Genomic DNA, 19,151 nt, shown 5'->3' with positions numbered 1-19,151 from the left:
GGACAGCTTTTATTTGCTCATGTATATGCCTATTAGTTCCCCCCACTTCGTTGTTTTTTCTCATTAGATAGGAATGCAATGGAAACTCAGACAAGCCAAGAATATTTCAGATCCGTCAGTAGTGAATCTTCCTCTTACATGATGGTTTCAACGAACAATCGGCGAGATGCTCCGTCCAAGTTGTGCGTAGCTATGGTGGTTATCGCCGTGGTCGTACTGCAAATCGCTTCGACCACTGGACTCTTCGTCTACCTAAATATTTCAATATCTCAGGTAAGATAAACGAATGAAAATATGTATGGGGAAATTATCAAATGTATGCCATATTGTCAGACGTAGCCTAAATAACTTTATATAATAACTAAAGTAACTTTTTTTAAAGATCTTTCTTTTTTAGACTTAGCCTAGGCTACCGTTGCTCCAGCTGCGTTTATGTACCCTAGAACAAATTTAAAGATGTAGTTCATTCTGAAATGTTACAAGACCTACTTAAAATGAGTAAACTAACTCAGCAAAGTTGTATTGCTCACCTAATCATTTATTATTGAATTTGACAGACTGTCGTCTGCATACCAAAATAGTGAGCATTATTTTGGTGGCTATTTTACCTACATTGCATAGGGTAGACTACCTATTGTTCTCTATATGGGCATGAATCTCTTTTTGTTTTCTTAACTAAAAAAAAAAAAAATATATATATATATATATATATATATATATATATATATATATATGTATATATATCTCGTATGTTCAAATGTAGGCTGTTTTTAAATGAGATTTTTCTTATTTTTTTCGCTTTTGTGTTTACTAATGTGCATCTTTTAAATTTTCTGCGTTGGAATATGCGATGTGATTTTACTTTTAACTAGAAGACATTTAAAGAGTTGAAGACATTCAGTCCCAATTTGACTCATTACTGTTAAAACTGATTTAAAATGGTTTTGCTAGGCGATAGATATGTAGTTGCCTCGAGCGTTCGGTTACAGTTGAGTCCGCATGTAGCCAATTTGCGTATTTTCAAGGTGTCGACACGTCACTTACATATCAGTTTATGCAGAGGCTTTTCCCTCTGGAATAATCGCGATGTTCTACCGCCTAGGCTGTTTACTGATCTGTTTGTGGGATTGCAGAGCGGACAGTAAGAACTTCTTTTTTTGCACTACTAATGATTTGCATGTCCTGCCATACGCTCTCAGCTGTTTGTGTCGCATTGCACCTGTGTTATTTTAAATTTTTGTGAAAGCATCAGGTGTAAATTAGGTCAAAATAGGCATTTGCGTGAGAAACTGGCTTTCTGTAAACGTTCGCTCTGTATGGTTCAATATATGCTATGGTAATTCTAGTGTATTAGACCAAAAACACATTATCCCTTTCCACAGATTTTGAAACAGCAAACTTATTTTACGTATAAATAATATAGGCCTAGTAAGAAACATTAATTTTCTTTCAAACATACATCTCTTTCCTCAAGTTCAGGTGGCGGTTTGTCAAAACGCATGTCCAGTGTAGACTGCTGCCCTCGGTGTAACCTGTTGTGTGACCGTATCGAAAGAGGAAATTAAAATGACAATCTTTTTAAACATTTAAAGCGAAAGAGTATGCAGATTGGCTTCTAGTCTGTACCAGTCACCCCTGTCACCCAAAGTAGGCTTTAACGAATGTATGGTGATTAATCATGTTCAGATGAGTCCGAAATCTCAGAGCTGACATAGATCGTTGAGAATAGTCCATGATTTCAAGCCAACAGTGATTTTAAGCGCTTTTTATTGAATTTTTGGGCTTACGAGACTTAAACTTAAATGAATGAGGGGTCGAAGAATGGATTTTTGTCTTTGTTAAATTATGCCGACGTTGCCAGCCGATTTAGTGTAACCTCAATCTGTCAGTTCATTCTTTTTCGTGGGTCTTGTAACTTTTCGAGAGCAGACAATAGGCCTACACTTTCAACATCCATGCTGGAGCTATTGAAATTTTACTGTTGTGGCCTAGCTGTCTTTCCTAAACACAGACTGTCCACTTGTAGATTATTTGAATAAACGCAATACATTCTAGACCACACAGAAGCGGGTAGAGACCGAAGGCGAAAATGAATGGAGCAGACAAACATTCGTCCGTCAGTTAATTTTTTTTTTTTTTTTGTGGTCGCTGTGGATTTGCACATGCAGGTAAACGTAGGAACAAACAATTATGACCACATCCCAATGTCAGCTACATTCTTTGGCGCAAGCGTAATGCACTTCCTTATCCACGTGCTTATATAGACCTGATAAATTATCAGCTGCAAGCCAGTCGGCGGACCCCAGACTCGCTATGCAAAATAAAATAAAACTGCGCAATTGAGTTTGAGAATGAAATAAGAAACACTCTTTAAAAACACAATCTACAACGACGACATTACACAGTGATGTTATGTTATTGGAACCTGTAGACAATATGCAGGGAAGCTGTCGAAATAAGTTGACTTCATCATGTGTTAGGCAGTATAATGCAGTTTAAGAAAATGAATCCCACAGTTTAAATTTTCTCATTTCTAAATAAGTGACTCTAAAACACCAATCTGAGAAATCTTTTAAATATTTATCTGTATTCATAAAATTAATGAACGTCACCATCGAATCTGGCTGTTGCTGTTAGTCAAATTAGTTTATTAATAAAACTATTGTTACCTCTCTTCTTTGGACCCTCTGGAGCGTGATTGACATCCTTTGGGTTTGCTTAAATTGGCGTTCATTTCAGCAGAGCCAGCGAGCTCAGCAGTTTGGACGCAGATCCGGCGAGTCACACAATAATGAAGTAAGATCCAGTGTGCGCTCGCTGTCAAATATAAAACTTTAGAACATCAATAGAGAAAGGCAACACTGAAAATATTTGTAGACACAGAGATGCATAAGCCATTCTGTTTACATTTTTTTTTTAAATATCAAAATTAGTGCAATGTATGTAGCCTACATATGTTGGGAATGGGTACTAGTTTCTTTTAGAGTTAGATAAACTGTTCAAATGCATCCACTTTAAACAGTACCAGAACAGGCAGTTGCAGAGAGGTCAAATGTGTTTACAGTTTGTACCATAGCATTTTTCATTGTGTCACAGGTTGGGCATTTAGCTTGAGAAGTCCTTAGGAATCAGGAACATGCTGGGTACCTTTGGACTGAGGGGAGGGTGTTCTGACAAGGGCCCACGGGTCACCACGTTAATCGTTACATGGCTGAATGGTTACATTCCTTCTGGATTAGCATACCTAATTTACACCAGGAAGTTTTTGGGGTGTGTATGTTTATTTTCTTACTGAAGGAATAGTAAGCCCTTAAAGTACAGAGGGAATGCCTCCCACCTCTACCTTGCCTCAACCCCCCCCCCCCCCCCCTTCTCCTGTCTGTCATTCTGGCCTTATTAGCCCTCGCTGCAGAGTGAAAGTCCACTTGTCCATCCTTAATCTATTGTTAAACAAGGTGGGCGGTCCCCTCTTTTTATGTCCCTCGGGTGATGCCGAAGCACTCAAAAACCCGGCCGTCTTTCATCTCCTGTGCTTGTGAACACTGGCTGTCCACCTAAACAAAATAGCTGTGGTGTCATGGTAACCAGGGTGCCAAGGCAACCCAAAATATGCAGTCTCTTTCTTCTGATACCACACAGAGTTCTGGAGCGCTTTACACAGTCTTTTGTTTGATTTATTTTGCAGGGACAGTGTACAACTGTAAGGATACAGTGTGAGGTACCAGAGATCCATTGTGAGCAAATTGCCTATTATTTATTTATTTATTTATTTATTTATTTATTCAATATTATTTGACTTCATGTCTTCACTAAAACATAAAAAAAAATTCAGATAAGTTAGGGGAAAAAACAAAAGTAACAAAAATAGACCATGGATGATGGATGATAATGTTACTAATAAAAAAAAGAGAATGTAATGACTGAAGAAAAGAAAATAGCAAAACAGAGGATGATATTTTGCTAAAAATTTGCACCACAATATTAATGTCTTCCTTAATCTTTCCAGATGCCCCTTGATCCCTCCCTGTTCGAACCCTGTCTATCCCCGTAAGCTCCATACCTCCTCCCTAGGCCCAACCCCCAAATCTATGCCCAAAAATCATCCCCAAACACTGCATCTTCTAGCCCATTCCATACACCTTTCCCCAAACCCCATCTCCAAACCTCCACCCATAGCCCCACCCACGTACCTCTCCCCACACCTGAGCAAATCTTTCAACCTGCAGTCTCTGGGCAGGTCCGTACAGAGTAATCACCCCATGTTTAATCACTGTGCATCCACAGTGAAACTGTGTTTTAATCCACTAAAACTGAATATGTGACATATAAAGGGGCTGGTCGTGTTATTCTGAAGCAGAAAGACCTTTGGCTGAATAGTAGGATTTAAATGGAAAAGGAGTTGATCTAGCCATGTCTCCAGTTTGGTTGCAGAACCACTGAAAGTGCCTTACTTTGTGTAAACTGGCAAGGGGCTATATAAACCAAAAACGCATCATGACTTTCCCTCACATTCTCCTTTGTTGTGTTATGGCCAGGAAGGATCCCATGACTTCTGGCAAAAAAATTTCCAAACTTAACTCTCAACATCTGGATCATCCTACCTTACAGCATATTAGCTACAAATCTTTTGCTGTACCTGTCTGCATTTATGGTCCGGGTCATCACTGCGAATGAGAAAGGAGTCCTGAGCTGACTTACCTGTAAATAAAGGGAAATACCATAATAAAAGTTTTTTTTAAAGAACTGAAGTTAGATTTTTTTTGGAACTGGAGGTATATGGACATTAGAAGGATCTGATTTCCCCTATCAAGGACAGATAAATCACAGACAGTCAGAGAATGAGAGGAGCATGATTCTGAATCGGCGTGGAGTGCTATTATTAGCTCGCTATACGTTATACTTGCGCTGTAACTAAAGTAGAGGCCTCAAACCTTGTTTAAATACGGGCCACGATTAGGAGCTAAGTTTAGATGGGAGGGTGTCTGTGTTAGCCTGCCAGAGGCTGATATCAGATGTGTAGTGCTTTAATTTGCCCAGAATGACTGCAGTCCAACAGCATGACTTTCATGCAACACTTGCATGAAAACATTTAAGTCTGCTGTCTTTCTCATCAAACAGAGCGGTCATCTGCTCCTGGGAATGTTTTTCTCTTTCGGTTTTACGCTATCTGCCAAATAACTGAAAAAAACAGCAGTGTTATTCACTGCCCTTGCATAAACATTAGTGGCAAATAAACCTCACTAGTCAGGCTCTGCTGAATGCTACTTTCGTTCTGTAATAAACTTTGCAACCTCGGGACAAATTGAGGACACAGAAAATAACAATGAAACATGGACACATTTTTTTGTCCTTCCGGAAAAGGAAATAGAAATAGCTCACAGTATGAGCTGTGAGTTCCTTTGTGTTAATGAAGAAAGAGACAAACATAGCTTTTACCTAGAAGCATTGGTGACACACATCAGGGGATTCCCCCTAACCAAGTACCAGTTTTTGCAGAAACATTGGTGCTTCATCATCAATAAACATAATGATATTCTGGAATGGTAACAGTTTCTTGAGTGACACATACAAGTTTCTCTGCACCTTTATAACATACTTTTTTATTTATTTTGGTCTGGTTGGGGGGGGGGGACCAGGTCTGTATTTATTGAGTTTTCTGCTATGTTACTACATTTTGGCACAGCTATAAGAGCTCTTTGCTTTATGGCCTGCAGGTGAAGGCACAGGAGGTGACAGAGGAGCTCCGGTGCCTGGGCCTGCTGAATGCCCTGGACAAGGATCAGGAGATCCCCCCGAACCTGGCCCAGCTGTTTGGGGAGCCCTGCGTAAAACTGGCAGAGGGGATCAAGGCCTACATATCCAAGGTGGGTACAAATAGTGCAGTTCTATCTCACACATGGGTTAGTCTGTGCCCAGCTCCCTTCCCACCTCTATTGCTACTTGTTAGTAATGTTAGTGAAGCTACCTTAAAACTCATTGCTTGATTTTTCTTTCTCATAATAAAGATACCAGCCGGACTAATACCAATACTTAAACTATAACTGGAAACATTCTGTCTTATTTTAGGTTATTGTTGTTATCTGTCTTTGTAGTGCAGGAGCTTTATAGCCAGGTTTTCAGGTTCCGTGGCATAGGTGGGACATTGAAGAGAAAGGCTCTTAACTTGGACTGCGTATGGAAATATCCAGCTGGATAGCGTGTGGCGCGTTGGGTTGGCGTAAGCTACTCTCAGAGCATCTACAAAGCTTTAAACGAGCGTTTTTGGTAACTTACCCTGCACTCACTAGTAATGTACTTGCAGTTCCTCCATTCTCACTGTCAGTTCTTCAGTTTCCCTCAGATGTTCATGTTCGTCATCAAGTGCCTCTTATGACACGTGCAGGTCCCACGGCCTTACCCTCCATCAGTCTTTATCATTTAGTCTGTTGTGGGTTTTCGAAGAGCTGCTTCATTTCATCTTCACTTTTCTCCTTGAACTTACCTGGAGCCCCTTCTATGCCCAGCATGACCGCGTCTCTTGCTGAACACAGGCAGGATGTGTCCAATCTCCACGCATCCAGTGCAACGGGAAGCTCTGCCCTGCTCAGCTGGTTCAGCTCATCTTGCCAGGCATCCTGGTGCACTTTCCCGACCTCATCAGTCATGGTGTTCAGGGCCACCCTCTGCACATTTGAGCCTTGGTCCATCTCCTGTTTTTGGAGATGAACTGGACTTCTTGAGAAAGTCTCCAATCAGGTCCCACTGTTTTCTCAGAAGGAGTTTCTTTAGCTCATTTTTTCAGGCCTGAGCAAAAGCAAGGATCTGACATCCAGTTAGTCTGCATGCCATGTTGTGTTGGCTATCTACACCGTACAATCATGCACTTACATCGCTGCTCACGTTCTTCACTATATGTAGGGCAGCAGGGTACGCAGCTGAATAGCGTAGAGTGACCATACAAGAACCGCCAAACACAGAAAACTTCTGCTGAGTTTTCAGCGTCTAAGTTCTCTCCTTAACAAGCCGATCACGTTCAGTCGCTGGTGAGTGTGTACAGCCAGGCTGACCTCATGACCCGGAAAGAAGAGCTGTGTTATCTTTGGGCAGGGCTTTGGGCTTTCAGTGGACGTTCCTCCAGCTGCACACCCCTTGGATCTCCCACAGCATGCATGTAGTTGCACACACTACATTTATTTTGCATACGGTTTTATCCAAAGTGACGTGCAATAAGTGCATTCCAAAGGTAGTTCTGCAAAGGGTGTATAGTTTAGTTTGTTGTTTAATTTATTCATTTTCAGTTGGTTCACTTTCATCTTTCATGAGTGATGATGGACAACAGGCTGTCCCTCTCCAACAACATTGCAGCAGTAACCCGGGCATGCAGATTTTTCCTATACAATATCCGCAGAATCCGCCCCTTTCTCACCACCTACTCAACCCAGCTCCTGGTCCAAGCAATGGTTCTATCCCGCCTGGACTACTGCAACTCTCTTCTGGCTGGACTACCGGCATCTGCCACCAGACCCCTGCAGCTCATTCAGAATGCTGCGGCTCGTCTGGTCTTCAACCTCCCCAGACACTCCCACGTAACTCCCCTGCTCACTACCCTCCACTGGCTGCCTGTTATAGCTCGCATCAAATTCAAAACATTGGTTCTAGCATACCAGGCAGTCAAGGGATCAGCCCCAGCATACCTTCACAAGATATTCAAACCCTACATGCCAGCCAGATCCCTCCGTTCTGCTACCTCAGGACGCCTAGCACCTCCCCCTCTTCGCACCTGCACTTCCAGAACACGTCTCCTCTCTGTTCTGGCCCCACGATGGTGGAATGACCTCCCTGTGGAGGTCAGAACAGCTGAGACTGTGACCCATTTCAAACGACGACTGAAGACCCACCTCTTCAGGCTGCACCTCTCCCCATCCCTTCCCCCCCTGTAAATGACTAAACTTAGGGTTGTAACTAGGCAGCTGTTTAATAGGTGACTTAGTTGATGTGCCAGTCTTAACGACTACTTGTATTTTTATTTATTTTTATTTTTCCATAGATTGCGTTGTTGCCGTTCTCGTTGTTAGTGTTAATCAGTTTAACCACCAGGGTCCAGGTTGAACTATGCGGTTGTTCCCTGTACTTGGACCGGTACTTCTCTCTAGGGGTTTCGTCATACTTGTTCCTGGTTATGGTTATACACTTTGTTGTACGTCGCTCTGGATAAGAGCGTCTGCCAAATGCCTGTAATGTAATGTAATGTAATGTAATGATTTCATGTGTTGTTGTGCTCTGAAAATGTGTTCATGTGAAGAAAGGCTTTTCTCTGCATAAACAGAATTCACTACAATGGATAAATGTCATCCCACCATTCAGGCTAGACATGGAAGGTTTTGAGAGTTGTTCCAGTGTTCATCTAAACGCATTATTGTACCATTTTATTTTGCCTGGTCTGTTTCTGTGTTAGAGTGTTTCGCAACCGGATCCAATGGGAGAGTGCCAACTTGGTTATGGTGTCAGAAATCCTTACAGCTTTGAGAAATTCTTGAGTTGGCTGAAAGAACTGTGTTTTGCTTTTTTGGGGTAGTAGTAAGCAACAAGTTTTTTTGGCAACTTGATTGAAAGTATTTATACATTAGACAGTATTATTTTATTACCCTGTAAATTTTATTTATTTATTTGTTTAATTTTATTTATTAAACCCTTCCATTAAAAATGGTTAGCTTCATTTCTTGTTCGATCACATTCAACTTCATAGGGCAAGCAATAGTTTTATTATTCAGTTAGAAATCAAGATTATTGAGATTATTTGCCAAAAACATCCATTTTGCTTGGAGGCGAACACTTCATGTTATTTATTTACAAAGTTCCGTGCAGAGGAAAAACATGCACTCTGCTTGAACAGAAGCTCTTGGAATCCATATTTATGCACTAGATGTGCAATGGTTTTCTACCACACTTCCAGGTGACTAGAATTGGTTATACCTTCTAATTTTTGAGATTCAAGAACCTGCAGAGATGCCTTGAGCATAATGGGCAAAACAGTGGTCACATGACACAGAGGTCACAAAGTCAGGCATTTTGTACAAGCATCTAGGCATGATGTGTACCTGTCTGTAAGATGTTTGACTTGCTTGTGCGTGGGCTGATGCACAATGGCCTGGGGAGACATCTCTTCCCTGTCCACTCCCCCCCCAACCCCCTGGCCGCCCACAAACTGATGTCTATGCCAGGCAGTGCGAGAGCCATGACCATTGGGTCTACATTACCATGGCTTTGAGCACCTGTTTCTAGGACAGCAGATTCACTCAGCGCTCTTCCCATTACCTAAAACGGTCGGGTCGGGTCGGGTCGGGTCAGGGATAGGCTGTGAAAAAAAAAAAAAGTGCCAAAAGTGATCAGTGTAGGCCTGCTTCACTTAGCGGCTGAGCTCCGGGTCTCTGGGTAAAAGCACAGGCAGAACACCTGGTAGTTATTACTGCAAAAGGAGAAAATACAGGACGCAGCATTAATGCTACGTATTCGGATCCCTGGCCGCACATATGGTCTTCATCTGCGTGCCTCGTACTCAGACTCCTCGCCACACATCTGGTCTTCATCTGCGTGTTTTTTTCCCCTTCTGATTGAGAGGGGAGGGAATGACCCCGGGAAGGCGTTGGTGTGATACCCCAGCGCCCCCGGCGGGGGTGTTTGGGGCTGGGGGGTTTCTGGGACAGCTGCGGCTTCTCCCTCCCCAGGCGAGGGTCCGTTTCTGGCTCTGTTGGCGTGTGTGTGTGTTAAGTGTTAAGGCCGCTGTGCGCAATGGTGCACGTGCGTGTGTACGTGTGTGACTGCGCACGCATGTCCGTGTGCGCGAGTGCGCCTGAGGGCAGCAGACTGACAGGAGATTCTCCGTCCGTCTCAGGAGGACGGACTCCTCCAGCAAGATGTTAAAACTTATGAAATGGCATTGAATCCGGATTCTTTTTCCATTGTGTCCTAATTTACTGGAAAGGCATCCCTTTCATGCTGTCGCACGCTTTATCGCATTGAGAAACACAGTATCGATCAGAGAAATGCAGCAGTGCCATCTGTTCAAAAACTCGACCAAAAGAAGAGAAGGTGGGGGGAGGGAAGTGGGGGATTTTGTGCTCAGCTTTTCTCATTGGCTTGTTTCAAGACACCCCTCCACACGGCTCGGTGTTCAGGGCCTGTGTGCAGGGGGGGTTCATGAAGTTGGCAACGTACAGCACACACAGCTTCGGAAAGCCCCCCCGTGTGTGGCACGCGAAGCCGGCCTTATTGCTCCGAGTTCGGGTTGTGACTGGGAAGGATGCCCAGAGGCCAGCCAAGCCTGGAGTTTGGAGAGAATGAACCACAGTCAGCAAGCGTACGGATCCAGAGGAGTTGAGCAGTCACTGTCTCCAAGTCGCTGTCTCCAGGTCATTGTCACCAAGTCGCTGTCTCTGAGTGGCTGTCTGTAGGTCACTGTCTCAAGTCACTGTCTCTAAGTTGCTGTCTCTAAGCACCCGTTCCTGTGCTTGCACTCTTTTCTTTCGACTAATACATAGTCTGCCCCCACAAACACTTTCTCTGCGCCATTTCTCTGTACATAGGGGTAGATGATTTTGGCTGTGTAGTTGAGAGCCTGGTAAAAGTGTCCATGTATGGTTCAGTAGTTCAGCAGTCCGGGCAAATGCACTAGGTGGCAGGTGAATCTGAAAGGAAATCAGTCAGAAGTGCATAGTCTCGATATTCATAAAGCTGTGCAGTTGTTCAATGCAATGAAGAAACATGGGTGCAGTTTGCTTGAGGGAATACACAAAAACATGGATAGCATTGGAATACATTGAATCTGTGAAATAAGTTGGTGAAAGTTGCGTTGTAACTTAGCATAATTTAATATTTATAATTACACATATTATTACTAATTGTGTTGTACAGATAAATATTCAGGTATTCCAATATTCTATATTCCATACATGCACATCGCTTACATCAACAACCCTGGATTTACAAATGATCAAATTTTACTTCCATTCAGGGAAAAAAGCACTATGCAGAGTTAGTGAGCACAAAGCTAAGGTGAAGAAAGTCCACAGTGTAGGCGTGCGTCTCATCAAAGCCAGCGTAAAAGACATCTGCACATACCATCTCCAGGGGGAGCCATCGAATAAAACAGAAATGTTAAACTACTTTCCCTGTCATGTCATGTTAAAGAAATCATCTCATTGCAAAGTGAGAGTAAGTTAGAATTTTATGAGAGTCTGTGGTGGACATTCATGGGCCTCAGTATTTATATTGTCTAAAATATGGCAGAATTCATACTGAATTTACAATTTGAACATGTGCAATTTCACAGCAACAAAAGGCTGCAATTGTGTCTTTTTAATGTTCAAACGACGAAGCTGAACAGAGAGATGGACATCCATCTGATTATTGGAGACATTTGCTTGATTCTGCATGTGCTACAGGCGCTGGCCAATCAGAAGCGTCTGCCTTGCCTGACGCGAGAGAACGATCAGCTCAGCATATATCAGTGTAAAGGACTAGCTCAGCATATATCAGTGTAAAGAATCAGCTCAGCACATATCAGTGTTAAGGATCATCTCAGCATATATCAGTGTAAAGGATCAGCTCAGCATATATCAGTGTAAAGGATCAGCTCAGCACATATTAGCGAAAGGATCAGCTCAGTATATATCAGTTTAAAAGATCAACTCAGCGTATATGAGTGTAAAGAATCAGCTCAGCACATATCAGTGTAAAGGATCAGCTCAGCATATATCAGTGTAAAGGATTGGCTCAGCACATACAGTACTGTGCAAAAGTCTTAGGCACCCTAGATTAAATAAAAATAAAATTATTTTTAAATAAAATATATAGTATATATTTGGTCTTAGATGTTTATTTTTTGTTTTCTGCATTAGTGTGTCAGTAGAAAAGAGCAAGTTTGAGATTTCCAAGCATGAATTTTCCAAAAAATGAAATTTTACAGATACAATTTTTGTATGTTGTTAAATAAAGTAATATTTAAAGTAATAGACTACTTTTCAGATAAAAACTTGATCAAGCGTCTCTGGGATTACCTGGAGAGCCAGAAGCAAGCAAATTTTTCTTATAAAACTGCCGGACAGTGTACCTGATGTAGTTTTAAAGGCGAAGGGTGGTCACACCAAACATTGATTTTATTTAGTTTTTAACTATTTACTGCTCTTTATATTATTTATTATTATTTTTTCGATATTTATAACCTTTCATTTCATTATTTTTGAAAGCATCTTAGCTGTACAGCATTTTTTTTACAAGTGCCTAAGACCTTTGCATAGTACTGTACAGTATGAGTGTAAAGGAAACTCTCGGTTGTACACTACTGCACTGTAATGAGGGACAGGGGACAGCACTATAGGGAACGGTGAGCCTGCTGATCAAACACCTTTCCCCCACAGGGCCTTGGTAGCAGCGGGAGAGAGAATGAGGTTGTGTTTGGGGGTTGCTGAGCTCTTGAGTGTTTGGCTGTAGTGTCACTGTGTAAGGTTATGTATGGCAAGGTCTCAGACAGCTTATCTCTGATCTCATAATGGCTGATGTGTGCTCTCGGCTGCACAAGAACACCCTTGAGGAGGATTTCCTGTCTAATCCGTGGGATATTCACGAGAAGTGGAAGAGAGGTTTCAGGGAGTCAGGGAGCCAACCTCTGCGCTCACCATCATTTTGCCATTACGTGCCATTACCGGCCGTGACCTGCCATCATCTGCCATCACTTGTCATCGCCTGTCACCAGTACTAAGGGGGGCCTGTTTTCTTTTTCAGGTGACTGAGAACATTATTTCCAAATACACATTTCAAGGTAAGACTCATTTATAGCCTCGACAGCTAGAAGGCAGTCCATTGCACAACGTCTTTCTTGCTCTTTTGATCTCTCTCCCCTCACACACACTATTTGGACCTTGCTATCCACACTGTGGGACATAGATATTTGGGGTATGAAATATATGGGAGAGTAGGTTTTTGGGATATCTGGCCTGTGGGCTACGTGATTTATGAGATTGGAAATATTTGGGGTAACAGGCCTATGGGGTAGAACGTTTTGGATGTCAGGTCTGTATTGTGGTAGTTTTTGGGGTGTTAGGCCGATGGGGCAGTAGGTTTTTGGGGTGTCTGTGCCACGTCACTGATTTTCCTGCACTGTGCCCCATAGAGGCCCGAGCGCAACCACGCACCGATCACGTCGGTCCCAGCTCTGCGGCCCCACGACCCTCCGCCCATCTCACACTCCGGGACAGCGGTCTGCAAGGTGTGTGTGCGCCTGCATGCATGCGTAACTAAATGTGTGTATGTGTTAAGGCTGTCAAAAGTGCCATGAAATTTAGTTTGAATATTAGCTTTTGTAATTAGTTAGAGTCCGAATGTATTCGACTACCATTTGCCTATAATTCACAAAAATAAGCTGCTCATTGTCGGGCGCAGTATGCACGTGACGCTCCCTCTAAACTGGCATGCGCGTTATTTTCCAAAAACGGGCAGTAGAATAGAGGACATTGGTGAACGTTCATACTAGGTTACATCTGGGAACTCATTTATAAAATGTATTTTAGATCAACTTTGTGGCGCGTACGTAGAAAATCACGTCAAAGTAGTGATTTATAAAATTTCAACATGACTCGATTTGACTGTATGCACGCAAGTTCATTTTATAAATGAGCCCCCTGCAGTTTCTATAGCCTAATGCGCAAATGAATAAAGCACTTTCTCGTGGATGTAATTTGCCACAACTCTGCATTTATTAATCACAATAATAGGGAAATGATTGTTTATAGGAAATCCCTGTTTATTTCCTAACACAAAAACAACATATATTACTTACTCTGTTTAGTTTGTTTAACTTCTTTAATCATCAAATTTTATCAAAATCTTCAGAACAGAAAGGAAACATAGCCTGCCATGGGTACATTATTTAGCCCAAATTGTTAGCTGACCAGACCTGTTGAATGAAGTGGAAAAAAGAGACTTGCTCACGAGGCTAGCTGACCATTAACGTTAGGTGTCCATGGAGCTGAAAGTATCACTGGAGGTTATTGGCAAGGAAAACCAGACGATCCACTTGCTCTGGATCCAGGGCAGAACGTTTTTTATTGACAGAGGAAGTAACGTTAGCACAGGAAATTAACTTTGCGTGCATGAACATGATTCGCCGCATGCGGGATCCAAAACTAATATTCCAATGTTCAAATTTAGGTTCAAACTTCAAAAAAAAAAAAGATTTTCGAATAGTTTTCGAACTTCGAATATTTTTTGACAGCCCTAGTATGTGTGCTCGTATATGTACTGTTGAATTGTACTTACACAGTATGTCTCTGTGTGTGAGTGAGCGAGCATATGGCTTTAGACAAGTGAAAATGGATTGCATGTTAAGTGTCTTTTTTGTCACTGATCTTACGTCAGACTTTTAAACAATTTAACAACTCGCCCTTACATTGTAACCAGATTGTCAGGAAGAATGCATGCTGTGGAAGAAACAGAACACTGATGTCATTGTAGTCACAAAAGCTTATGCTTTTGTTTCTTTTCTTTATTTGTTATTCAATGGAAAAAAAACTGTTTGGCATTGTGCATAAACCAACATGTATATGCCTGCAAGCAGCTCAATCAAGTCTTTCAGGGATTGCAAAGGCTCATGAAAAACCAATTTAAATGTAAGCGCCCACAGCAGTGGTCAATAAAACCCATTATGGCTGGCCTGACCACAAACATCAGTTTTAATCAAAGGATACTATAAATCAAACCAGAACTTTTAAACTTGGATTTGCTTGACTAGACTGAAATTCACCGTCGTCTCTCGATGATTACCCATGCCGTCTCCCACATTTCAACCTCAGTTGACAATGAATTGCAGTTTTAGTAAATAACATACAATTCATACAACTGTATTGAGAAGCACCCTTTAAATACTATGTTTTTTCTTTTACGACAAGCAGCACAACATGTATTGTTTGACTTGAACATTAAATTGTAGGAAAATGTATTTATTCTAGCCCCTAACTAGCTAGCTATGAGCATGTCTAAATGTGAAGAGTATTGAGCAGGAAAAATTGCGATTTACTAATTTGGAATTTTTCATCAGAGTGACTGACAAAAATGCTTTAAACACGGTTAGCTAACACCCATAGACATGCATGAGATTCCCTGAGCATTCGTGCAAAGCTGCAGTCGCATACGTGCCACCACCAAGGTGCCTGATTCAATAACTGTGAAGGGTTATTTAAAAAAAAAAATTAAAAACAGAATATTGCTGTGTGCTGAAAAGATGGGGTTTTAGACTTTTGTAAAAAAAAATTTTTTGGAAAAAGCAAATTTGTCTTATTGCAGAAGGTCATTCCACCATTGGGATTACAAGGACAGAGAAGAGCACCCAGCTAGCACAGACTATCAGCAGTGTACAGGCATTAAGCCAGCTGATAGTTCCCTGTTGATGAAATGATATTAATGCTGCTATATGCTATACAGCAGAGCAGAAGGATGGAAATGAAAAACATTCATGAAATCTATCCCTTAAAAAAACAAAGCACAGCAGGTTTTGTTTATGCGATGTTAGGCGAGGTTTCATGTGATAGTGATTTTGATTTAGGAATGTGCCTTGTGTTTGGTTAACCCTCTCTACCTCTCACCCTCCTGCCCTCCCAACATTCCTGTCTGCACCTTCTCCATCTTCTACCCTCATCTTTCTTCCTACCTTTTCATCGTCTCTTTATCCATTTTTTCCCTGTACCTCACTCTCTCCTCCTTTTCTTCCATACTTCCATATCTCTTCCCCTGGTCCTCACTGTCCCTCTCTCGCATTCCTTTTCCCCCCGTATTTGTCTGTCTCCCTCTTTCTCCACCCCCATCTCCCTCTCTCTCTCCCTTACAAAAAAACATGGGCTGTATGGTAAATTCTTTGCTGGGACAGGCCAAGATGGCCGTGTACCTCAGCAGGAAGAAGAGGGAAGATGCTGGGATTACAGCCAACATCATAGATATGTATAAATCTCAGTTCAAATGAAGAGTTTCAATAGACTTTGAGTTCTGCAGTAGAATGCAGGCCCTGGGTGTGTTTCAGGGCAAATGGTGCTATTGGGAGGCTGTGTGTAGTCTGTAGGGAGGAGAACTAGTATTTAACAGCATACTAGGATGACTATTTGATGAATGGTTTGATGTAACTGATTGTATTGCTTTGTTCTGTTTAGTTTTTCTTACGTTTTTTTGTGTTCTGGTCTTCTACTACTTGGGGCCTTAGGGGCTAACCTGAGGCTTGACAGTATGAGATTGGCTGTATGCATTGTACATTAAAGGTTTTGTTAAAACTGAAAACACCCTCTTTCTCCCCTCCTCCTGTCTTCCTTTCTCTCTCCCACTTTCTCCTCTCCCCGTCTTCCCGTCTCTCTCAGGATCGGCTTTCTTCACCCCCCAGCCAGACCTGCACCAGTCGTGCCGTCACCTGCTGCGATCCTGGGGTAACCAGAGTTTTGGGGCCCACCTGCACAACATGAGCCTGTCCAACGGGCGCCTGCGGGTGCCCCGAGACGGCCGCTACTACCTGTACTCCCAGGTGTACTTCCGCTACCCGTCGCCCGGGGAGGGCGATCACGGCAGCCACCAGCTGGTGCAGTGCGTGTACAAGAAGACGTCCTACGCCCGGCCCATCCAGCTGCTGAAGGGCGTGGGCACCAAGTGCTGGGCGCCGGACGCGGAGTACGCCCTGCACTCGGTCTACCAGGGCGGCCTCTTCCAGCTCCGCGCCGGGGACGAGGTCTTCATCTCGGTCTCCTCGCCGAGCACCGTGCACGCCGACGACTCCTCCAGCTACTTCGGGGCTTTCCGGCTTGACCTGTGACCCCTGGTGGGGGGGACCAGGCTGTCCTTTGAACTTTGAAAGTCATATTTTATCCCTGTCTCACAAAATACCCCCCCCACCTCTCACACTCCATGGAACATGTGCGCACAGACAGCTTGCTGAGCCAGGAGCTTTTCTTTTTTTTGGGGGGGGGGGGGGGGGGGGGGGGGGGGTAATGGCACTACTTTAGAGAGGGGTAACAGCACTGCTTTAGAGAGGGAGGGGGGGTAACAGCACTGCTTTTTGGGGGGGTGGGGTAATACCACTGCTTTGGGGGGGGGGGAATAGGGCAGCTTTGGAGAGGGCGGAGTGAAAGGATAGTTTTAGAGGAGTGGATTTAGATGTGAGCACTGATTTTGAGGGGGGATAAGAGCACTGCTTTTGCGGGGCGCAACACCAGCGCTTTAGCGAGCAGGCAAGGGGGAGGGGAGGGGGGGGGGGGCGTGGGGGGAAGCCAACAGTGCTTTAAAGGGGAGAAGCACACGTCTTCGGGGAGGGTAAGGGCCTTTCAAGGAGGGAGATTTTAATGCAGATTCGTCTCTCGCAGGGAAATGTCCGCCAGTGAAAAGCACACTGGGAAAAAAAGCTGAAAAATGGGGCGAATGTTCCCCAGCGCAGAGAGGAATGTAGCACAGCCAGAGCTGGAGATCTGCACACACGCACGAATGCACACACACGCACGCACACACACAGCCAGAGTTGGAGATCTGCACACACGCACGAATGCACACACACACGCACGCACGCACACACGCACGCACGCACGCACCCACGCACACACACACACACACAGATTGAGCGTGAGATCTGCAGTTTCTCAGTGTCATTGCATGAAGTTAAAGATGAAGGGGGGATGTACGTCTCGTACACATGGTCGAGAGGGGACTGAACAAACACCCCAGCACCGTCCACAGCTCAGAGCTCCCTGTCAGTAGCCCGACGCCTCAGGCACAGGACACAGATGCAGCAGAGACAAGCTTTTAGGGGAACTCTGATTCACCCCCCTCCACTTTTTTGTTTTTTTGTTTTTCCTTTTCTGTATCTATATGGTGAGTCACAGGGTAGTGTGTCTCGTGAGGTTTAGCCTACAGTCTGCAACACAACCACTCAGACACAAACACGAGGCCCTGGGTCTTTGTGTCATGCTCTTTCGTTCTCTGGAATTGTGGTTAAGGAGCTGGGCTCGTTATCAGAAGCAGTGCCTTTATCGCCCTGTTTCAGCAAAAAAATACCCAATATACATTTAGTGAATTTTAACTTTTTAATGTTCTTCCCCCACTTTTTTCCCCAGTTTGGACGGACCAATTGTATGCCACTGTGCTCATGCTGCAATCTCTACAGCTAATAGTGAGCTAAACAAGCACTCCACTCCACGAAGCATGCAATGTCACCAGCTGCTTATTTACGTAGGCCACAAGAGAAGCTCACACAGGCATGAGTCAGAGGAGGACACTACATGTGTGGCTTTAGCTAGCAGACTGTGGACACCGAGAGAGGGATGAGCCATGGATCCAGGCTGACTAGACCCTGGGGAATGCTGCCGTCCTGCGGTGCCGCCGGTTCACAGACTGCATAGTCGGGGTTCACCCCCGTCCTGTGGGGCCCAGGCGCCAAAACAGTGCCTTAACAGAATGAGCCACCAGCAACCTCCATGTTTATGTTCAGTGTATGTAAAATTTCAAGGAAGAAACTGCATTTATGTGAAATGTTTATTTCTAGAATGACAACCACTAGTGGAAAATATTGCAACGAGAGGTCCATGTGGAAAAATATGTGGACATTGTATCGTAGCCTGTGGTATGAAATGGCAGTATGCAGCTGGACCTCTGAACTGTAGCTACGGCGGTTGGCAGTTTTTTGGCGGTTGGCAGTTTTTCGGCGTTAGGGTTTGCATGCGCTGCCAGAAGCGCACTGACCGAAGCACTGCCCGCAACTTGATCGTGTGATCCGTTTAAAAAATGCCTCCGCCCCTCTTCACAAGTGTGAGCTAGAACACCCCCAGACACCCCAAGACTCCCACTGGCGCCCCCAATTACTGCGACAGTGCTGACACAGGGATTAGGGGATCCACTGTATCAGAGCTCTATCATCATATTTATTTTATTTGGCCAGAACTGGGTCTTTTTTCCCTCTATGGATTCCAGACATGGGCCCACTGGAGGAATGTTTCATTTTTCATTCTTGTGTTCAAATGAAGGACTGATGATACAAGCATGCGCCACTTTCTACTTTCTTCTTCATACTAGAGAATATGGGGGCTGTTTAGTTTGTTGGGGGGGGGGGGGTTGCAGGGTTAGAAGTCTCCTTCTTCCTTGTTACTCATTTCCTGGTT

At 43.7% G+C, this 19,151-nt stretch overlaps 1 protein-coding gene across 1 annotated transcript; it reads left to right on the top strand.

Moving 5' to 3' along the window:
• The first annotated feature begins 58 nt into the window (after nucleotides 1–58).
• On the top strand, nucleotides 59–16,973 carry LOC118235004 (tumor necrosis factor ligand superfamily member 10-like). Its single transcript, XM_035431954.1, has 5 exons — nucleotides 59–273; nucleotides 5,715–5,864; nucleotides 12,760–12,796; nucleotides 13,148–13,243; nucleotides 16,374–16,973. Exons 1-5 carry the CDS (start codon nucleotides 79–81, stop codon nucleotides 16,817–16,819), a joined length of 924 nt encoding a protein of 307 aa, XP_035287845.1. The 5' UTR covers nucleotides 59–78; the 3' UTR covers nucleotides 16,820–16,973.
• The last annotated feature ends 2,178 nt before the right edge of the window (nucleotides 16,974–19,151 follow it).

Source organism: Anguilla anguilla, chromosome 9, assembly GCF_013347855.1.
Source record: "Anguilla anguilla isolate fAngAng1 chromosome 9, fAngAng1.pri, whole genome shotgun sequence".
In the NCBI taxonomy this organism is placed as follows: domain Eukaryota; kingdom Metazoa; phylum Chordata; class Actinopteri; order Anguilliformes; family Anguillidae; genus Anguilla; species Anguilla anguilla.
The sequence above is the reverse complement of the archived record's forward strand: the minus strand, read 5'-3'. Positions and strand labels throughout refer to the sequence as shown.